Below are 20,283 nucleotides of genomic sequence, written 5' to 3' on the forward strand. Positions count from 1 at the left end.
GCTTGATTACATTACTTTATTATTGTTTCAAGCTCCCTAGGATCAAATCAAGGTGAGGAAAGGTCTAAAATTTAGGAGTACTCCTAAACCCAGTAATTATATTCGGCACTTGCCAACCACAACCTCCCCACACCATTCCCGCTTTGCCACTGTGGTTCACTGATGAATCAAAACACTCTTTGTACAGAATAGATATGAACTGCCTCTTACACTACACAGTTAGGTTGATTTAAATACTTGCATGGTCACATATGATTTTATGCCTGACTTAACCATGTATGCTAACTCTCAGAAGATGTAAAATAAGAGGAAATATTCTTGCGATTGACACAGGCTAAATTAACCCCTTAATTCGGTTAAAAAGTAGGTTAGATTGTCATGCCTATAAAGAAATGATTTAAAACAAAAAGTTAAATGCCAATCTACTTTACATCCAAAACCAAATCATAAAATTTAAGTGAAAAAAACTTAAATAGATCTAATGTTCTCTAAGTTAACTTACCTGCCTCAGTCTCTACGTTTAAATTAGTTGTTACAAAATTGGATGGGAAAAGTCCTATTCCTCTGTGATTTTCTCCTTTCCACCAATTGGCATCACTAAAAATACAGTGCAAAAAATATCATTTGTTCCCCCACATTTTAATACAATAGCAAAGAGGAATTAAAAATTAAATTTAGCCTCCTTTGAATATATTCGTTTACATGCAGCTATAATTAAGTCATTTTTCTTAAATTTAGTAAATATTAAAAAGTACAAGTAAAACAAATATCCACATCCCTATATCTAAACTTAGAACCAGGCCAGGCACAGTGGCTCACGCCTATAATCCCAACACTTTGGGAGGCCAAGGTGGGCAGATCACCTGAGGTCAGGAGTTTGAGACCAGCCTGGCCAACATGGTGAAACCTCGTTTCTACTAAAAATACAAAAATTAGCCAGGCATGGTGGCGCACACCTGTAGCCCCAGCTACTTGGGAGGCTGAGGCAGAAGAATCACTTAAACCTGGGAGGAAGAGGTTGCAGTGAGCCAAGATGGCGCCACTGCACTCCAGCCTGGGTGACACAGCAAGACTCATCTCAAAAAAACAAACAAAAAATTTAGAACCAATTAGCAATTCATCATTTGTTACTCTGGGCTTTAAAAAAGTAAGGCTGGGTGCGGTCATGCCTGTAATCCTAGCACTGTGGGAGGCTGAGGTGGATGGATCACCTGAGGTCAGGAGTTCGAGACTAGCTGGGCTAACATGACAAAACCCCATCTCTACTAAAAATACAAAAATTAGCCGGGTGTGGTGGCAGGTGCCTGTAATCCCAGCAACTCAGGAGCCTGAGGCATGAGAATCGCTTTAACCTGGGAGGCAGAGGTTGCAATAAGCTGAGATCACGTCACTGCACTCCAGCCTGGGGAATAGAGTGAGACTCTGTCTCAAAAAATAAATAATAAAATTAAAAAATTAAAAAGTAAACAGGAAACACTTAAGTGCCCTTTAGTAATGACCCCAAATCCCAGGCCACATCCATCTTACCACACTACCATAATAAAGTTGGTAGCCTTCCTGTCGGTTTTTTGTTCTTTTACACATATCTATAGCCAAGTCCATATAGAAACAGACAGACATAGATGCTAATCCACACAGATCTTTTTAATTTTATATATTAATTCTTTCAAATTTTGCTTATTCTTTTTAAATTAAAATTCCATCACACGAATGGGCCATATTTAGCCATTCCTGTACAGATGGATATTTAGGTTGATTCCAGTCTTTCACCATCATAAAGATAACGTAATGATCATCCTAGACTTGAAGACACACATGCAACAATTTCTCTGCACTTATTCACAGACGTGAACTTGTTGGGATTTAAGAATATAAATATTTCGTTTGTTTGTTTTTTTTTTTTTTTTTGAGATAGGGTCTTGCTGTGTTACCCAGGCTGGAGTGCAGTGGCGCGATCTTGGCTCACTGCAACCTCTGCCTCCCAGATTCAAGCCATTCTCCTGCCACAGTCTCCCAAGTAGCTGGGACTATAGGTATGCACCACCACTCCTGGCTCATTTTTGTATTTTTAGTAGAGATGGGGTTTTGCCATGTTGGTCAGGCTGGTCTCAAACTTGATCTCAAGTGATCTGCCTGCCTCAGCCTCCCAAAGTGCTAGGATTACAGGTGAGCCACCACACCCAGCCATAAGCATTTCATTTTACTAGATACTGCCAAATGTTCCCTAGAATGGCTGTGAAAATTCACCTTCCTCCTTCCCCCGGTTGCATGTAACAATGTCATCTTCCCTTATATGTGATAATTTTCCCAACTAACACTTGATAATTAGACAGGAGAGAAATCGTATTTCACTGTATGCACGTGCATTTCCCAAGCATCTACTTGTGCTTGCTAGCTATTCAGATTGCCTTTTCTGAAAATTGCCTGTTCATATTTTTGCCCACTTTTCATATTCTACTGGGTCATTTGTCTTTTTTCATGGATCTGTAGAAGTTCTTTATATATTTTGGACAGCAGTTGTTTGTCTGAATTATGCAGATACCTTCTTCCAGGCTATCACTGTCTTTTTAGTATATGTTTATGGCTTAACTGTACAGTGGCTTTTTTCCCCTATGCAATCAAATTTGGCAATCTTTTCTTTCATGGCTTATACTTTTACCTTTTTCTACCCTTAAACTCCTAAATCTATTCTCCTATAGACTTAACTGTAGTTTTAGTTTGTTTTTGCTATTTTTTTTCCCTCTCATATGTTTAGGTCTTTAGTTCATTTGGAATGAAATTTCAATGTACTATGTGAAACTAATCAAAATTTTATCTGTACTATAAAAAGAGCCATTCATCACAGCAAAATTTATTAAATAGTCCATCATGTTTTCTACTAATTTATAATACCCTACCTTTCAAACAGTAATCTGTTCATGAGCCTATTTCTAGATTCCATTCTGCTGCAATAGTCCACATATCTATTTACGCATCCTGTTAATGTACCTTAATACCTGCCAGGGAAAATACCCTTTCTATATTACTCTTTCTCACTTATTACACACCTTCAAATTTCCACAATTACATTAAATTACTTTTCAAGTTCTCTGGGGAAAAAGTCCTGTTGGGATTTGAACTGGAAATGCACCAAAATTATGCAATAATATAAGAAAAAGGGGGCCGGGCGCGGTGGCTCACGCCTGTAATCCCAGCACTTTGGAAGGCCGAGGCGGGCGGATCACAAGGTCAGGAGATCGAGACCATGGTGAAACCCCGTCTCTACTAAAAATAGAAAAAAATTAGCCGGGCGCAGTGGCGGGCGCCTGTAGTCCCAGCTACTCGGGAGGCTGAGGCCGGAGAATGGCGTGAACCCGGGAGGCGGAGCTTGCAGTGAGCCGAGATTGTGCCACTGCACTCCAGCCTGGGTGACAGAGCGAGACTCCGTCTCAAAAAAAAAAAAAAAAAAAAAAAAAAAAAAAAGAAAAAAGAAAAAGGAAATCTTTGTAATATTAAGGTTTCTTCCCTATGAACATGGTATCTTTCTCCATTTACATTTATATAAAACATAATGTGTAAATATATATTTGTATCCTTTTATAGCTTTCAAATAATTTTATAATTTAATCCATAAAGACCTTATGTATCTTTGTTAGGCTTATTCATTTCTAGATCATTTATATAATTTTTGTTACTACTGAGAATGCCTTTTTTTCTATTATATTTTCTAAAAAGTTGTGATTAAAGCATACTACTGAATTTTGTATGTTGAGCTTGTATCCAACAACCCTGATGAACTCCTACCACTTGAAATAGTATGTCCATTGGACTCCTGAACTTTCTATATGGAAAATCACAGTATCTGGAAATAATGATAATTTTATCTATTCTTTTCCAAAAATCTGACTTACTGAACAGACATTCTTAAGTATGAGTCTTATGGATGAATTAATGTCTATGATTATGAAACATCATTTCATTTATGAGCACTAGAAAGAGATGAAAGAGTTATATATCATCCAAGTTCTTAAAGCCAGAAAATAACTGATGTATTGATGTACTGACAGTTCTAAGATATCATATCTGCAAATATCTATGTAAGATAGGAAAAAGTTTCTTTCTCTTACAACATATTTTTAAGTTAACTTTTCATTTTGAAAAGGAAAGCTGAACTTGAGAAATTTTTATATAAAACGAGAGAACCCAAACCTGTGAAATGGATGCATGCATTTTATATGAACCTATCAACAACTATATGTATACCCTTCCTCAGTGGTCCTACCAATATAGGATACTATTTTCCTCCCAGCCACTACTACAAACTCTGATGAAGCATAAAAGTAGGCAAAGCAACCAAATTAACAACTCCTTTCCAGTCCTAATCCAGCTCTATACTCTCTTCACTGACTACAAGTTGATTCTATGGAATGCTGATGGCAAAAAAACGTTGTTCAAGTTTAAATTCCCAAATTAAAGAAAGTGGCACTCTAATTTTACACAAATCATTTAACAATTAAAGAAAACTTTAATGTAGCATTTATATTTAGAGCTTTTTATATTAAAAAAAAAAATCACAACTGAGTGAAAAACAAAAAAATGATACAAGTCTAAAGAACATAAACCTCACCTTCAACAAACATTATTCAGCTAACATTTATGAAAACCTACCATGGAGAAAATAGTACCTTCAGGCTAAGCACTGAAGTTACAAAGATAATTAGGACACCATTTGTGCCCTCAAGAAGTTTAAAATCTAGCACAAAGCTGTAGTCCCAGTTATCCAGGAGGCGGAGGGACGAGGCCTGCTTGAGTCCAGGAGTCCAGACTGTAGTATGCTATGCCCACGTCTGTGAATAACCACTGCACTCCAGCCTGGGCAACCCAGTCACACCCTATCTATAAAAACAAGAAAAAAAAAAATCTAGCAGTGTTTTACAACCTTTCCTACAGAACTGACTAAAAACATGTTATCTTGCTTTACCATCAGAATTGGTTATCTCCTTTCCCCTTTCTCCCGCCCAAGGAAGTGATGAGCCTCTTCAGAATCAACTGATTTAGTAGAGAGACATATGTAAAGAAGTGCAGTTTGCCCTCCGTATCTGGCGAGTGCTACATCCATGGACTCAACAAACCCCAAATGAAAAGTATTCATGAAAGATAAACAAAAATGACAATAGAACAAAAAAAAATTTTTTTAAATACAATATGTTGTATTTAAAAATACAATATAGTGATTTGCATAGCATTTACATTGTATCCGGTACTATAAGTTATCTAGAGATAATTTAAAATATATAGGAAGATATGTGTAAGTTATATGCAAATATGATGCCATTTTATATCAAAGAATTGCATCTGTGGATTTTGGTATCAACAGGGGTCCTGGAACCAACCCTCTAAGGTATTGAGAAATGACTCTGTTTAAAATCCAGTATGAGAAATGCTGTTATATATGTTCAGAGAGCTATAGCTCAAAGAAGGGAACTCCTAACTCCACTGGGAACTAAAAAGCAGAGAAAGGTTGAAAGGCTTCCCAGAGGGTATAAAATCTGACACGGGTTTTAAAGGTTAAGTAGGCACTTGCCAGGAGGAAAAGAAAATTAAGGCTGTGGAAATAAAAATGACATTTTGTCCTCCTGCCATTATTGATAAGCAAGAAAACAAGGCACAAAGAAACAAAAACCTCTGTACTCTGAGATAAAACAAAAAATGTTACCATACTTAGTTTTAGGTCTCAAAGTACATGAAAACTTGAGCGTTTCCTTTTAACTACTGATTTCTTAACAAAAAGTACTCACCTGCTAACTTTTGCAATGACAATGACTGAAGGTAGTAATGTCCTCTCTGGATATAAGAATCACATGAGAAAACTGCCATTTCTACCATGAACATATAAATAGTACACCTGGAAAAATTTGCTAATCTTGTGGGGGTCTTATTCCTTAAAATACCTGTTTTATTTTTTAATATGGGGAGGCAACTTTTCTAAAGCTTGGACTCCCTTGCAACCTGTCCTTGAAAGTAAAGTTCTTCTCCTTTTCTAAATGCTTTTACCTCCTTCAACAGGGCTTTCCAGGCAGACAGAACCAAAGGTACAATGCTACAGAGGACTAAGCAGAAAATGGCATTTTTGGAACTGCAAGAATTCCACTTGATTATCTGAAATGGTACACAGAAAACAAACATGGAGTGGGCCAGGCATGGTGGCTCACGCCTGTAATCCTGGCACTTTGGGAGGCTGAGGCGGGTGGATCACTTGAGGCCAGGAGTTTGAGACCAGCCTGACCAACATGGTGAAACCCTGTCTCTACCCCTAAAAGTACAAAAAATTAGCTGGGCATGGTGGTGCATGCCTGTATTCCCAGCTACTCAGGAGACTGAGGTGGGAGAATCGCTTGAACCTGGGAGGTGGAGGTTGCAGTGAACTGAGATCATGCCACTGCACTCCAGCCTGGGCGACAGAGTGAGACCCTGTCTCAAAAAAAAGAAAGAAAAAGAAAAGAAAAGAAACATGGAGTGGTAAGATAAAGCTAAAATGTAGAAAGTGAAAAGCTTTTCTTGATATACTCTGTTAATAAAAAATGTGCACCTTTGGGCCGGCGCAGTGGCTCATGCCTGTAATCCCAGCACTTTGGGAGGCCAAGGTGGGCAGATCACCTGAGGTCAGGAGTTCGAGACCAGCCTGGCCAACGTGGTGAAACCCTGTCTCTACTAAAAATACAAAAATTAGCTGGGCATGGTGGCGCATGCCTGTAATCCCAGCCACTGGAGAGGCTGAGGCAGGAGAATCACTTGAACATAGGAGGCGGGGGTTGCAGTGAGCTGAAATGGCACCACTGCACTCCAGCCTGGGTGACAGAGCGAGACTCTGTCTCAAATAAAAAAATAAGAAATGTGCACCTTTTCTATCAGCTCAATGGTTTTTCTTTGTTTGTTTTTGAGACAGAGTCTCGCTCTGTCATCCAGGCTGGAGTGCAGTGGTACAATCTCGGCTCACTGCAACCTCCGCTTCCCAGGTTCCAGCAATTCTCCTGCCTCAGCCTCCCCAGTAGCTGGGACTACAGGCGTGCGCGCTACCATGCATGGCTAATTTTTGTATTTTTAATAGAGATGGGGTTTCACCATATTGGCCAAGGTGGTCTTGAACTCCTGACCTCATGATCGGCCCACCTCAGCCTCCCAAAATGCTGGGATTACAGGTGTGAGCCACCATGCCCTGCCAGCTCAATGGTTCTTAAATGGAGATCCAAGAATGATATGTTTTCAAGGGACTTCAAGGGACTTTTGTGTGTGAAAATTTTACGCTTTACATTCCACAAAAGTATACAAACAATGAGTAGAGTCATTTTCTGGATGACCTCCTTTTAACCGAAGACTGTCATTTAACTTTAGCACGCAAGTTTGCATTTGTCTACCAGCGATTACCAATCACCTAGAATGACAATATTTTACCCATAAGCATGCTTACAGCAACTATAAAATTGTGGTGTACTATTGTCAAAATGACAGCAATTGACCTACATATTCCATCATATTCATGTTGAATTATTTTAGCAGTTACAATTTAAAAAGTTCTTTTTTGTGGTGATAAACCTTAATTGAAAATTGTTTGGTGAGCAGCAGTTTATTTTAGAAAATTTTGTTATATAAAGTAATGCTCTAAATTAAAATCTTAGATAAAACCACCCATTTTGTTTTTATTTTATAAATATCTTTAACTTCATAGTTGTATAAGAATATCAAAACAGTAAACATAAGCTCTTTTGTAAGTACTCTAACTAATAGACACTTATAAGCCTGACATTTTAGACTGTCAGTGTTCAGAGCCCACACTATCTCTCTACCTTTACAGACAGTCTCAAACTCATGATGGCATGACTTACGATGGTGCAAAAGTGATACACACTGAGGTACCCATAAACCATTCTGGTTTTAACTTTCAGTACAGTATTCAATAAGTCACATGAGATATTCAATACTTTGTTATAATAAATAGGTTTTGTGTTACATGATTTTGCCCAACTGTAGGCTAACATAAGTTGAGAAGTATCTGCATTTCTATCTATTCTCCTTCAGGGATCATGGTGTTCCACTCCAAATGATTTTTTTTTTTTTAAATTTTTTCTTCATGGAAAAAAGATTTTCTAAGTGAAGATGGTATTATCTTGATTGTCTAAGAGACCTTCCTTTTCCCATCCTCAATTTCTTGCAAAATTTTTTATCCTATCAAAACCAATCAAGAAACACAACTCAAATGGAACCCTAGGATAAGCCTTCTTTGCCAGATGCTTGCACCAAATCTGCTATCTGGGCTCCAACAGCACCTCTTTTATGGTATTCACCACATTCTGCCTTCCATACAACTGTCTATATTGTAATTTTAACTCCCTTACTTTATTCTAGGTTTTATGAAGACAACTGCGTCCTCATTTGTTATTAATTATAAATAGTTGATTACATAACATTTTCTCAATAAATATTTACCACAGCAAAGTAAAACCATTACTTATCTACCCTTTATCTTAAAATATACTAGAAATATTAGACTAGTGCGTTATAAATAAGTTATTTATAATGGATACCAAATACATCTGCAATCTCTGTTCACGGCAACAAGCTTACTTCTCACTCTTGCTAAGTTCCATGAATTTCCTTTAAAAGTACAGAACAGTATTAAGCTCAACAGAGATTGATCTATTTTTTATGACAGCTTTAAATGGCAGGAAAATTCTAAGAGTACAGTAGTAGATTAAGAAATGGGGAGGAGCCAAGTTTAGCTTTTGGTGCTTTGATCAAGGGTATATTGCTATATTTCTTCCTAAAGTTTTTCTGCCAGTAATTTCGGTACACACAACTGCCAACGTAAAGATATGCAAGTAACTGAGTATTTACATGTTTCCCACTTGTGGTCATCAGCAATATTTAATACATCTTTCATCCAATACATAAATTATCAAATATAACAAACATAAATTATCAAATATAATGAGAGGAGGCTCACATTATCTACCTTTTATTTTAGAAAAAAATAAGGTATGAAAATGTTCTATTATTATTTAAATACACTAAAAGTCAAAGAACTGAATACTCTGGATTCTAAAAGAAGGGCATTACACTTTAAAACTTTCCATAAAGATTTAAAACATACCTGTCATCCAAAACAATAATTATTTCACCATGTTTAAAGGTGAGTTCATTGTCCTCAACAGCTTCAAAATCATATAAAGCTCTCACTTTCCGTGCAACCTTATTATTTAACTGAATTTCTGCAGATGGATATAAGGATTTTGTTTCTGTGTGTTGCTGTTTCTGTTCTTGCAGTGATAATTCAATAGCTAGTTTCAAAAATTAAAATGCAAAGCAACTGGAATTAATTTTGATAAACATTAGATGGCAATGTAAAATTTAGTAAGAATAAATCAAGCATTTTATTTGTCTAATTACAAGCTACAGTTATCTTTCGGTAGGGTGGGGCAGGGCAGGGAACCGTGACATTTTTAAAATAAAGTTTTTGCTCATTCCTTATTATCATGGTCTGTCATATACAGCAGCAATTATTTTTATAGCAAACAGATTGTGACATTATAATATGGGTAGCTTTCCATATAGGATAAGCCATGAACATATTTCTGTGCTTGACTCATAACTTTGGCATTAAAAAAAAGGTGAAATGTAATCTCTCCAAAGGTAGCACATCAAACATATATTACTGAAAAAAGATAATGAATTAAATTCATTTGACAGCATGTCATTTGTTTTCCTTACTTTTTGGACGCTACTAGTTTTTAGATCTGAGGTAGAAATAAAAGTATACTAGTTTTATTATCATTTTTATTTAAAAAAATGTTCTGGCAAAGATATTTTAAGCAACACTAAATTACACGTGCTTGATCATTTACCTTTAGCTATGTCTTCATCCTCTTTGTTTTTGTTCGATGACGTACCATTCTTGGCGGCAGCTGAGACAGTCTGTAAATGTATGAGTAAAATGAACACAACTATCTCTTCAAACAAAACACAAGCTCTATAATTACTTGCAGATGCTAAATTTTTAATGATATAACTGAGTTTCATTTAAAAGTGAAGTTCTTTTCTGAGACAGAGTCTCACCCTGTCAGCCAGGCTGGAGTGCATGGCACAGTCATAGCTCACTGAAACTTCCAACTCCTGGGCTCAAGTGATCCTCTTACCTCAGCCTCCTGGGAAGCTGGAACTACAAGTATATGCCTCCACATCTGGCTAATTTTTATTTTTTGTAGAGACAGGATCTCACTATGTTTCCCACGCTGATCTGCAACTCTTAGCCTCAAGTGATTCTCCTGTCTCAGCCTCCCAAAGTGCTAAGATTACAGGCATGAGCCACCATGACTGGTCTAAAAGTGAAGTTCTTTATAATAATTTTAAGTACTTGTTTTCAAATCCTAAAATAAAACATCAGATTTTTCAAGAAAACATTATCAACTCACACAGGACTCAAACTGGCTTAGATTTTGCATAAATCTAACACAGAACTTGGCATACAGAAAGTACTTAAATATTAATAGAATAAAAAAATATGACTCTTTCCTGATTGTATTCCTGATCTCAAGGTCTCTTAGTGAGAGGAGCTCTACTGCTACAGGAGTACAGCTACACGAGAAGTGCCAGCAAGAAGTCATGATCATCACTGAAGAGAGAGGAGTGGGGACAGAGACAAGAGGTGCAGTTCTAGGAATACGTGTGAAGTCCTTTTACTAGTTACTGTGGCTGGATGGCAGTGGTCTGCCAGGCGAAGTAGAGAACTAAGGAAGGTCATGCTTGAATATAATAAGCGGCATGTAAGACAGGTATCCAGGACTCTGATCCATCAACCAGTTTTTTACATAGATTTTTCAGAAAAATATGCAGAAAGGACAGAACAGGAAAATGTTTCCTTTTTATTATTTACAAGACTTTTGTCTCAAAACTCTACCTTGTACTCTTAGGTCTGGTCAGTTATAATCTTTTTTCAGTTGGTGTGGCTCATGCCTGTAATCCCAGCACTTTGGGAGGTCGAGGCAGGTGGATCACCTGAGGCCAGAAGTTCGAGACCAGCCTGGCCAACATGGTGAAACCCCATCTCTACTAAAAATACAAAAAATTAGCCGGGCCTGGTGGTAGGAGGCACCTGTAATCCCAGCTACTCTAGAGGCAGAGGCAGGAAAATTGCTTGAACCCAGGAGACAGAGATTGCAGTGAGCCGAGGTTGCGCCACTGCACTCCGGCCTGGACAACAAGAGCGAAACTCCATCTCCAAAAAAAAAAGCATCTTTTTTTCTCCTTAATCTATGATCTAAAAGAAAAAATATAGTACTTCTCATAGTCTCTTTCCCTAGCCCATATCCTAATATTAATGGCAGGGAATAAGGTACTGAGAGCAAAACCCAAGGAATAGTATTTTCCTCCCCTAGATCTAAAAAAACAAAAAAACAGCCCACTCCATGAGTCAACATCCCTGCCTCCACACCCCGGTTCTACTAAAGCTATCCCCTCTCCCAGCAAATAAATTTCTAGTCTTACATTTCCATCTATCTTATATGTAAAGCATTCACTCTAGGCATTTTCACTCTTCAACAAACAAGTCTTGAGCCTCTCAATTCCATGAATTTGTTGATTTCACTTATCTCCTGGTGTGACTTCTTCACTTCTAACAAAATAGTAATACATTCAAGTTTCAAAATTCTACCTCTTCACCTTCTTCACCATTCCAATCGGTAGTCACTTCTTTCTCTCTTTAGTATTGAGACAGACAGCATACAGTCTATTCCCCTCATCCTATGTTTGTCACTTACAATCTAAATTAGTTATTTTTCACATGTATAAAGCTATCGTTCAAATTTGCTACAAATTTCTTGACTATAAGGGCTATGTCATACACCTATGCCTTTTTCATGACTGCAGACTTAGAGAAACATTAAATATACTATTTTTGTCTGATTAACTTCTCAAGGTTCTGATATGTGGAAGAAATACACAAAAACTAGTATGTCTACTAAATGTAAGGAAGGCACTATGCTAGAGAGTCATTTGGGAAGTAGAGGTGGAAAATGATAATCTAGACATACCTTGCCTAGTCTTTACATAATATACATACCTTCAAACTATTACAGGGTCAACCATGGGTCTGAATGAATCTCTCACCTGAGAACCTGCTGGAGGAAAAGTAATTCCTTCCTCTTTCATAGATTTAATAGTTGCAGATATTAGACTAAACTGAGGGTCCTTCTGAAATTCTTCTGACCACTCCACCATTAAAGATTTCAGTTTTTCACATACTTTAGGATGTGCCTTTTAAGGAAAAGGAAAGGGAAATGAACAAATCTATGGTTAAAATAAGTACTTAAATTATTTAACAAGGAGAACTACCATCAAAATTCTCTGTAATTATATGAACATCTACAAAAGTCCAGCAATTTCTAGCCTAGTTGAGTAATTGATAGATGCCTATTTACATGCTATTTCATACAAAATGACTGTTTTTAACACCAATTCCTAAGTCTTATTATAATGACAACAAATCTTTTATATTCAGAGATTATTTCCTCCATGTTTTGGAGAATGGAACCAGAGAAACTTGGATGTAAATCTTGGCTCTTCCACTTACTAGCTGCATGACCTTGGACAAGTTACTTCTAAGTCTCAGTTTTTGCATTTATAAAATAAGAATGATAAGGGAATCTAATTTCCAAGAATCTAATGCTCCAAGGGTAGTTAAGAGCATTCAACAAGACAGTATATGTAAAATGCTTAAAGCAATGACTACTTACTGGCCCTCAAAAAGGATTTGCTATTATCTACAGTATATATACTTTGGGGAGAAGAGTTTTTGGTGCTACAAATTAAAAAATCAAATATCAGAACAGTTTATTTCATTTCAATGTATCTAAAAATGACTTCATTTATAACACTTTAGTAATACCACATATAGTTATAACAACACACAATCTATGTATTTTTTAATGACTTAAATTTCTTCTGTTTTTAAAATTTACCTTATTTTTAATCACAGCACGTACTTCTGTTGCAAAATCACGGGAACATACTTCTAAATGAAATATCTTTCCACAGTTTGCCACACAAGCCCCAAGAAGCTATTAATTGAAATAAAAATTAATATACAAATGTTAAAATATTAACTTACTGTAATTAAAAACATTTAAAATTTGCGTCAAATAATAACACGACTTGTACTCACGGTTAGTGCCTGCAGAGCAACATGTGGAACCTTATGATTTACCCTTTTCATTATGGCTTTTAGGCAATCTTTCGCTCTAAAAAAAAAAAAAAAAGAGACAGACAGTTAAGTATTTATTGATAAATGTAATTCAAACATTAAGGTATTATTCTATAACCAAATACTTTTATATTTAACGGCTCAGGCCTGTAATTCCAACACTTTGGGAAGCCAAGGCAGGAGGATCACTTGAGCCCAGGAATTTGAGACCAGCCTGGACAACAAAGTAAGAACTCATCTCTATAAAAAATTTTAAAATTAGCTGGGCATGGTGGCGTGTGTCTGTACTCCTAGCTACTTAGGAGGCTGAGGCAAGCGGATTGTTTGAGCCCAGGAGGCTGCAGTGAGCTGTGTCATGCCACCGTACTCCAGCCTGGATGACAGAGAGAGACTCTGACTCAAAATAAAATAAAGTAAGTATAAAATAAAAATAAATTAAACTAAAATCCTGGAAATTTCATGTTATTAAAGGAATAAATCTATAAAATGATTGTACACAATATTTTGTTTATAGGCTCATAGAACTTTTAAAAAAAAGCATGTTGCAAATGTTGTGTATTCCAAAATCAAGAGACAAACCACTTCACAGTCTGTCAACACAAGAGACGTATACCAGATCTTTCCATTTCTTCAAGACAGATTTAGCTTTCAGACAGCAAAATCTTATTTTGAAAAAAATCTAACATGATATGTAAAGTTTAAACATGTGAATGTACTATGAAAAGTTTTCATGTTAAAACAAATGCTTTCATCACTCTTCTAAATTTCTAACATATAGTTCAGCTAATTGCCACATCTCCCCAAAAGCACTTTTTATATTCACTTTTTTTCATTTGTTAGCCTATTATATTTATATGTATATGACTCAAAGACTTTTTTGTTATATTATCTATTGTGTTATCTACTTCATTATTTAAAAGTTCCCATACATATAGAACTCCTACAGGAATTCCTTAAATAACTCACCTAAACATTGTTATCATGTATCCCTATTGTGTCAAGGCTTTCATCACGTGTGTGACTAAAGCAGATTTTCAGTTGAACTCTTTTTCATTTGTTCCTTCAGGATGAAGTTAATCCCATAAATCCAGCAACTGGGCTTTTTTAACTTTTATGTCCCAAAAGTACAACTGAGCCTTTAAGTACATGAAAGTTAGGGGCACCAACAACCCACACAGCCTAAAATCTGTGTATAACTTTTGATTCCCCAAAAGCTTAACTATTAATAGCCTAGTCTTTTCTTTTTTTTGAGACAAGAGTCTCACTCTGCCGCCCAGGCTGGAGTGCAGTGGTGCCATCTCAGTTCATTGCAACCTCTGCCTCCTGGGTTCAAGTGATCCTCCTGTCTCAGCCTCCCAAGTAGCTGGGATTACAGGTGCACACCATTATGTCCAGCTAAGTTTTGTATTTTTAGTAGAGACGGGGTTTTACCATATTGGCCAGGCTGGTTTCAAACTCCTGACCTCAAGTGATCTGCTCACCTCAGCCTCTCAAAGTACTGGGATTACAGGCGTGAGCCACTGCAACCAGCCAACTAACAGCCTACTCTTGACCAGAAGCTCTTCACCAATAGCATAAACAGTAGATGGACATATATTTTGTATCTACATAATATACTGTATCTTACAATAAGGTAAGCTAGAGAAAAAAAAAATGTTGTTAAGGAAATCATGAGTTGGAGGAAGAGGGGTTGGTCCTGCAGTCTTAGAGGCGGCAGAGGTGGAAGAAAACCTATGTATAAGTGGACCCTCGCAGTTTAAATCTGTGTTGTTCAAGGGTCAACTGTGATAAAGTCTCATTGTTCTCTCAAAGTTACATCACAAAAAGAGACACTGGTTATCAAGTTCCTAGACATTGACTGAGCATGACTGGACATCTTACCCATTAGGAGTACTTCCAACTTTGTCACATATGTCCATAATAAGACTCCAATCTTCTGTAGTGTTGTACTCATTCGTGGCTTTTTCTATAAAATATATTAGCATACACAACAATGAGGACACATTTCATGTAACACTAAAATACCAGTAAAGGCCCAACATTTAAGAAATCCTACCTTTTCTCTTGCCGAAGATACTACAGATGACCTTCAGAAGACAAAAGTACTTCTATTAACTTCAATTTTAAATTGTATAATTAAATGAACTAAGTATCTTGAGGTAAAGCAATTAAATGCCTTCTAAATAAACAAATTACTAAGTATCAATAATCCCATAAAATTCTAATTTGGAAGAAAGTTTTAAAAATGTATCATCAGGACTGGGCATGGTGGCTCATGCCTGTAATCCCATGCGTGGGAGGCCAAGGCAGGAGGATCGTTTGAGGCCAGGAGTTTGAGACCAGCCTGGGCAATATAGTGAGACCCTGTCTCTACAAAAAATAAATGTTATACATTAGCCAGGCATGGTGGCAAATGCCTGTAATCTTAGCTACTTGGGAGGCTGAAATGGGAGGATTGCTTTGCCTATGAATTCAAGGCCGCAGTGAGCTATTATCACGCTACTGCACTCCAGCCTGGGTGACAGGGAGAGACCGTATCTCTTAAAAAAATTAGAAAGTATATCATACAAGTAAATATGTACTAAACTGTCCAATAAAGCATTGGTTTTGTAAATTTTTTTTAATAGAGAAGGGGTCTCACTATGTTGCCCAGGTTGGTCTTGAACTCCTGGGCTCGAGGAATCTTCCTCCTTGGCCTCCCAAATGTTGGGATTACAGGCCACTGTACTCAGCCTGAAGCATTGTTTTCACAGCAAAAAGAAAAACTGATTAATATAGTAAATTCATACAATGGAATATGAAATGAGGGATACAAAATTAAATGAACAAAAATTTATGAAACTCAAAACATGATTTGCTTGGGCTTATAATGCTGAGTCAAAAAAGCTAACAGCAGAAGAATTCATAATATTTACATGAGTTGTTTTTCTTCCTTTTTTCTGCTTTTTTTTTTTGTTGTTGAGACAGAGTCTCCACTCTGTTGCCCAGGCTGGCTGGAGTGCAGTGGCACAATCTCAGCTGACTGCAACCTCTGCCTCCCAGGTTCAAGCGATTCTCCTGCCTCAGCCTCCCAAGTATCTGGGACTACAGCCCGCCATCATGCTCGGCTAATTTTTGTATTTTTAGTAGAGATGGGGTGTCACCATATTGGCCAGGCTGGTCTCAAACTCCTGACCTTGCGATCCGCCCACCTTGGCCTCCCAAAGTGCTGGGATTACAGGCGTGAGGCACTGCACCCAGCTACATGAGTTTTTTTAAGACAGCTTTATTGCTATAATTCACGTATCAATACAATTTACACATTTAAAATGTACAATTCAATGTTTTGACTATATTCATAGAGTTGTACAACTAACACCAGTATCTAATTTGAGAACATTTAATCACTTCCAAGAGAAATCCATACCCACTGGCAATTACTGTTCATTTTCCCTACATACTCCCAGCCCCAGGCAACCACTTGTCTACTTTCTGTCTCCAAAGATTCACCTATTCTGGATTTTTCATATAAATAGAACCATACAATACATGTTCTTTTCTGACTGGCTTCTGCTATTTGGCATAATGTTTGCAAGGATCATCCACGTTGTAGCATGTATCAGTACTTCATTTCTTCTTACGGCTAAATAATATTCCACTGTATAGATATACCACATTTATCTATTCACCAGTTCATGAACATCTGGGTTGGCTGGCTGGTTGGCTGGCTTACTGAGACAGGGTCTCACTCTGTTGCCCAGGCTGGTGTGCAGTGGTGTCATCACGACTCACTGCAGCCTTGATCTCCCGGGGCTCACGTGATCCTCCCACCTCGGCTTCCCGAGTAGCTAGGACCACAGGTGTGCACCATCACGCCCAACTAAGTTTTGCATTTTTTGTGGAGATGGGGTTTCGTCATGTTGCCCAGGTTGGTCTCAAACTGCTGGGCTCAAGTTATCTGCCTGCCTCAGCCTCCGAAAGTGCTGAGATTACAAGTCTGAGCCACCATGCCAGTCAACATTTGGATTTTCAAAAACGTTTTTGGGCCAGGAGCGGTGGCTCACGGCACTTCGGGAGGCCGAGCTGGGCAGATCACGAGGTCAGGGGATCGAGACCATCCTGGCTAACACGGTGAAACTCCATCACTACTAAAATTACAAAAAATTAGCCGGGCATGGTGGTGGGCGCCTGTAGACCCAGCTACTCAGGAGGCTGAGGCAGGAGAATGGCCTGAACCTGGGACGTGGAGCTTGCAGTGAGCAGAATTCGTGCCACTGCACTCCAGCCTGGGCGACAGAGCAAAATTCCATCTCAAAAAAAAAAACACTTTTTGGCTAATATACATAATGCACTGATGCTATCAACATTCATGTACAAGTCCCTGTGTAGACATCATGTTTTCATTTTCCTTTAGCATATATCTAGGAGTAGAAATGCTGTGTCATATGATAACTCTATGTTTAATTTTTTTAGGAATGGGCAGTTTTCCAAGGGAACTATACTATGGTACATTCCCACCAGCAATATGTGAATGTTTCACCTGGAATTTCATAACATCCAAAAAATACACTATATTCTTTAGGGATATATACACAGGTCATAAAAGTATTAACATGCATGAGAAGGATAAACATCAAACTTGGGGGGTGGTTCAAAAGAAGACAGGGGCTTCATTGTATTTATAAAGGTTTATTAAGTTGTACAGTATGTATCCAGAAAATATTTTATTTTCAATATCTTTTTTGTGGTCTGAAATATTACATGATCAAAGTAAAAACTGACAAGTAACCTGCATTGTGAGAAATAAAATAAATTAATTAAACATAAACTGTGAAAAAGCATGATCGGAATATAATGATTGAGTTATGGAGCATTTTTACTTTACTAACTTTTACAAAAATTTCAATATCAAGGAATACAATTTTTTCTTCTAGTATGGAGAGGTGGAGATATAAAAAACACCACTTTAGAAACATTGTATCATTTTATGTCTTTTCCTCTTTATCACATATACTCTATAATTTCAAATATAGAATAAGCTAGCAAAACATACACACATACACACACACACACACACACACACACACACACACACGACAGGTGATATCACAGTGATCATCAGGAAAGATGGTAGGAAACCAGAGTAATTTTTTTTTTAAACAGCAAGGAATAATCAAAAGAAGCCAAAAAATGAACTGGCTTAGCAAACAACTATACTTTGTAAGTAAAGAGAAACACACCAATGCAGTTAACCTCAGTTAAATGCTGGAACTCGCTGTAAAAAGCCATGCAAATTGCCTACTACTTATGGATGGAAAGCAACTGTTTTGACATGTGATGAAATGACAAACCAAAGGTTTTAGAAAAGTAATATATTTTTGTCTACTGAAAGTTCTAGATCCAGGCACCAAACTATGCAGGTAAAACATACCTACTCAGGTTTTCACCTTCTTCCCTTGCGCAAAAAAGACTATTGCTTTGGAAAGTCAGAGCAGACTATATTGTTTTCAAGGCTTAACTATTTCTGAATTACGTATCTAATAAATTCCATGAATTCAGAAGTACAGACAAGGAAAAACCTTTTTCCAATCTCTTTTAAAACTATGATGTATATCCTTCCAGACATTATATATACATATATACACACACATACATATACACACACACACACACAAAAATAATAAAAGCTAATGCAAAATTAAATAGTATAAGGTGTACAAAGACAGCACCCAAAAACAGACAACTTCTTCCTTGGCTAAGTTATGAACAAGATGAGAAAAAAAACACAGTAAAATAACACTTTTGTTACTAACAGAAGCTTTAGATATACTGGCCAAATGAATTTAGTAGTGAACCCCAGAAGTGGGCATGCCTTAGCACTAAAGAGGAGAAGGTCTCTCCCTGCAGGGGTAAACCTCTGCATAACTTATTCCATGGAGAAGTAAATGAAAAATCACTCAGTGGTGGTGGAAAGACTAGCTAGTCCTACACAGAAGGGCATACATAAGGCCAGTTATTCTCAAACTTACCAATCAGGTGTCCTCACACCAGAGATGAAGTGAATAAAAAAGCAAGGGCAAGCCAGGTGAGGTGGCACACACCTATCGTCCCAGCACTTGAGAGGCCAAGACAGGCAGATCACTTGAGCCCAGGAGTTCAACACCAACATGGGCAACATGGTAAAACCCTGTCTCTACAAAAAACACAAAAAAGTTAGCTGGGCCTGATGGCACACGTCTGTAGTCCCAGCTACTTGGGAGGCTGAGGTAGGAGGATGGCTTGAGCCTGGGAGGTCGAGGTTGCAGTGAGACAAGATCGCACCACTGCACTCCAACGTGGACAACAGAGTGAGCCCTGTCTCCACAAAACAAAACACAGGGCAGGCTCAGGGTGACACTAATGGAACTCCCTTCTCACAAAGAAAACCATAGGGGTACAGAAAAAATATTCCCCACTAATATTGTGATCATACTTAAATGTATCATTTCTTAACATGCATTTCTACTCATAAACATCTGTCCACATTCAGAAATATACATCTATACCAGTATTTTTAGTAGCTGCACAATGTACCATTATATACAGAGTGGCCATAAAGTTCCAAAACGAGCTAGAGAGAAGCTATCAGTAAACTGATTGTAAATCCATTAGGTACTCAATCTGTCTTTTTTGTTATACTTACTGGTATCATTCATATTGGTGACTCACATAGACTAAATACAAAATAATTAGGAGGTCAGGATTTTGTGCATAGTCCTTTCTGAAGATGTTTCATAGCTTTTTTTTTTTGTTTAGCATCTGTCTTTGTCACAACCTTTCACCACATTCCACCCCCAGATGAATGTAACAATCATAGCATGAATTTTTGTTTGTTTTGTTCACAATTATTATTCTTAGTACATAAACAGCATGTAGGGCACGAAGTAGGTGCTCCATCAATATTTGTTTCATGAGTGAATGAATGATGTTGGTTGCTCCTCCACACTCCATTAGCCTGGTACAATGTGTAAAGTGGCAAACAACAGCAGAGCTTTTGAGTACATAAACTAAAAGGGCTTTAACTCTGATGCCCA

The 20,283-nt window shown here is 37.5% G+C and overlaps 1 protein-coding gene across 4 annotated transcripts in view; it reads right to left on the reverse strand.

Moving 5' to 3' along the window:
- Positions 1–20,283, reverse strand: part of STAM2 (signal transducing adaptor molecule 2) — a 56,050-nt gene that overhangs the window by 17,741 nt on the left and 18,026 nt on the right. For 2 of the 4 annotated variants that reach the window (XM_015432202.4, XM_074009122.1), the window contains exons 2-9: positions 15,288–15,318; positions 15,113–15,197; positions 13,193–13,268; positions 12,990–13,088; positions 12,139–12,285; positions 9,879–9,948; positions 9,128–9,314; positions 503–597 (exon numbers count right to left, since the gene is read on the reverse strand). In XM_015432202.4, coding sequence (XP_015287688.2) covers positions 503–597; positions 9,128–9,314; positions 9,879–9,948; positions 12,139–12,285; positions 12,990–13,088; positions 13,193–13,268; positions 15,113–15,150 — 712 coding nt within the window. In that variant the 5' untranslated portion in view covers positions 15,151–15,197; positions 15,288–15,318. The remainder of the gene's footprint in view (positions 1–502; positions 598–9,127; positions 9,315–9,878; positions 9,949–12,138; positions 12,286–12,989; positions 13,089–13,192; positions 13,269–15,112; positions 15,198–15,287; positions 15,319–20,283) is intronic. The other 2 variants (XM_005573192.5, XM_065525487.2) reach the window with 1 other exon arrangement.

The sequence above is a fragment of the Macaca fascicularis genome, chromosome 12 (genome assembly GCF_037993035.2).
Source record: "Macaca fascicularis isolate 582-1 chromosome 12, T2T-MFA8v1.1".
In the NCBI taxonomy this organism is placed as follows: domain Eukaryota; kingdom Metazoa; phylum Chordata; class Mammalia; order Primates; family Cercopithecidae; genus Macaca; species Macaca fascicularis.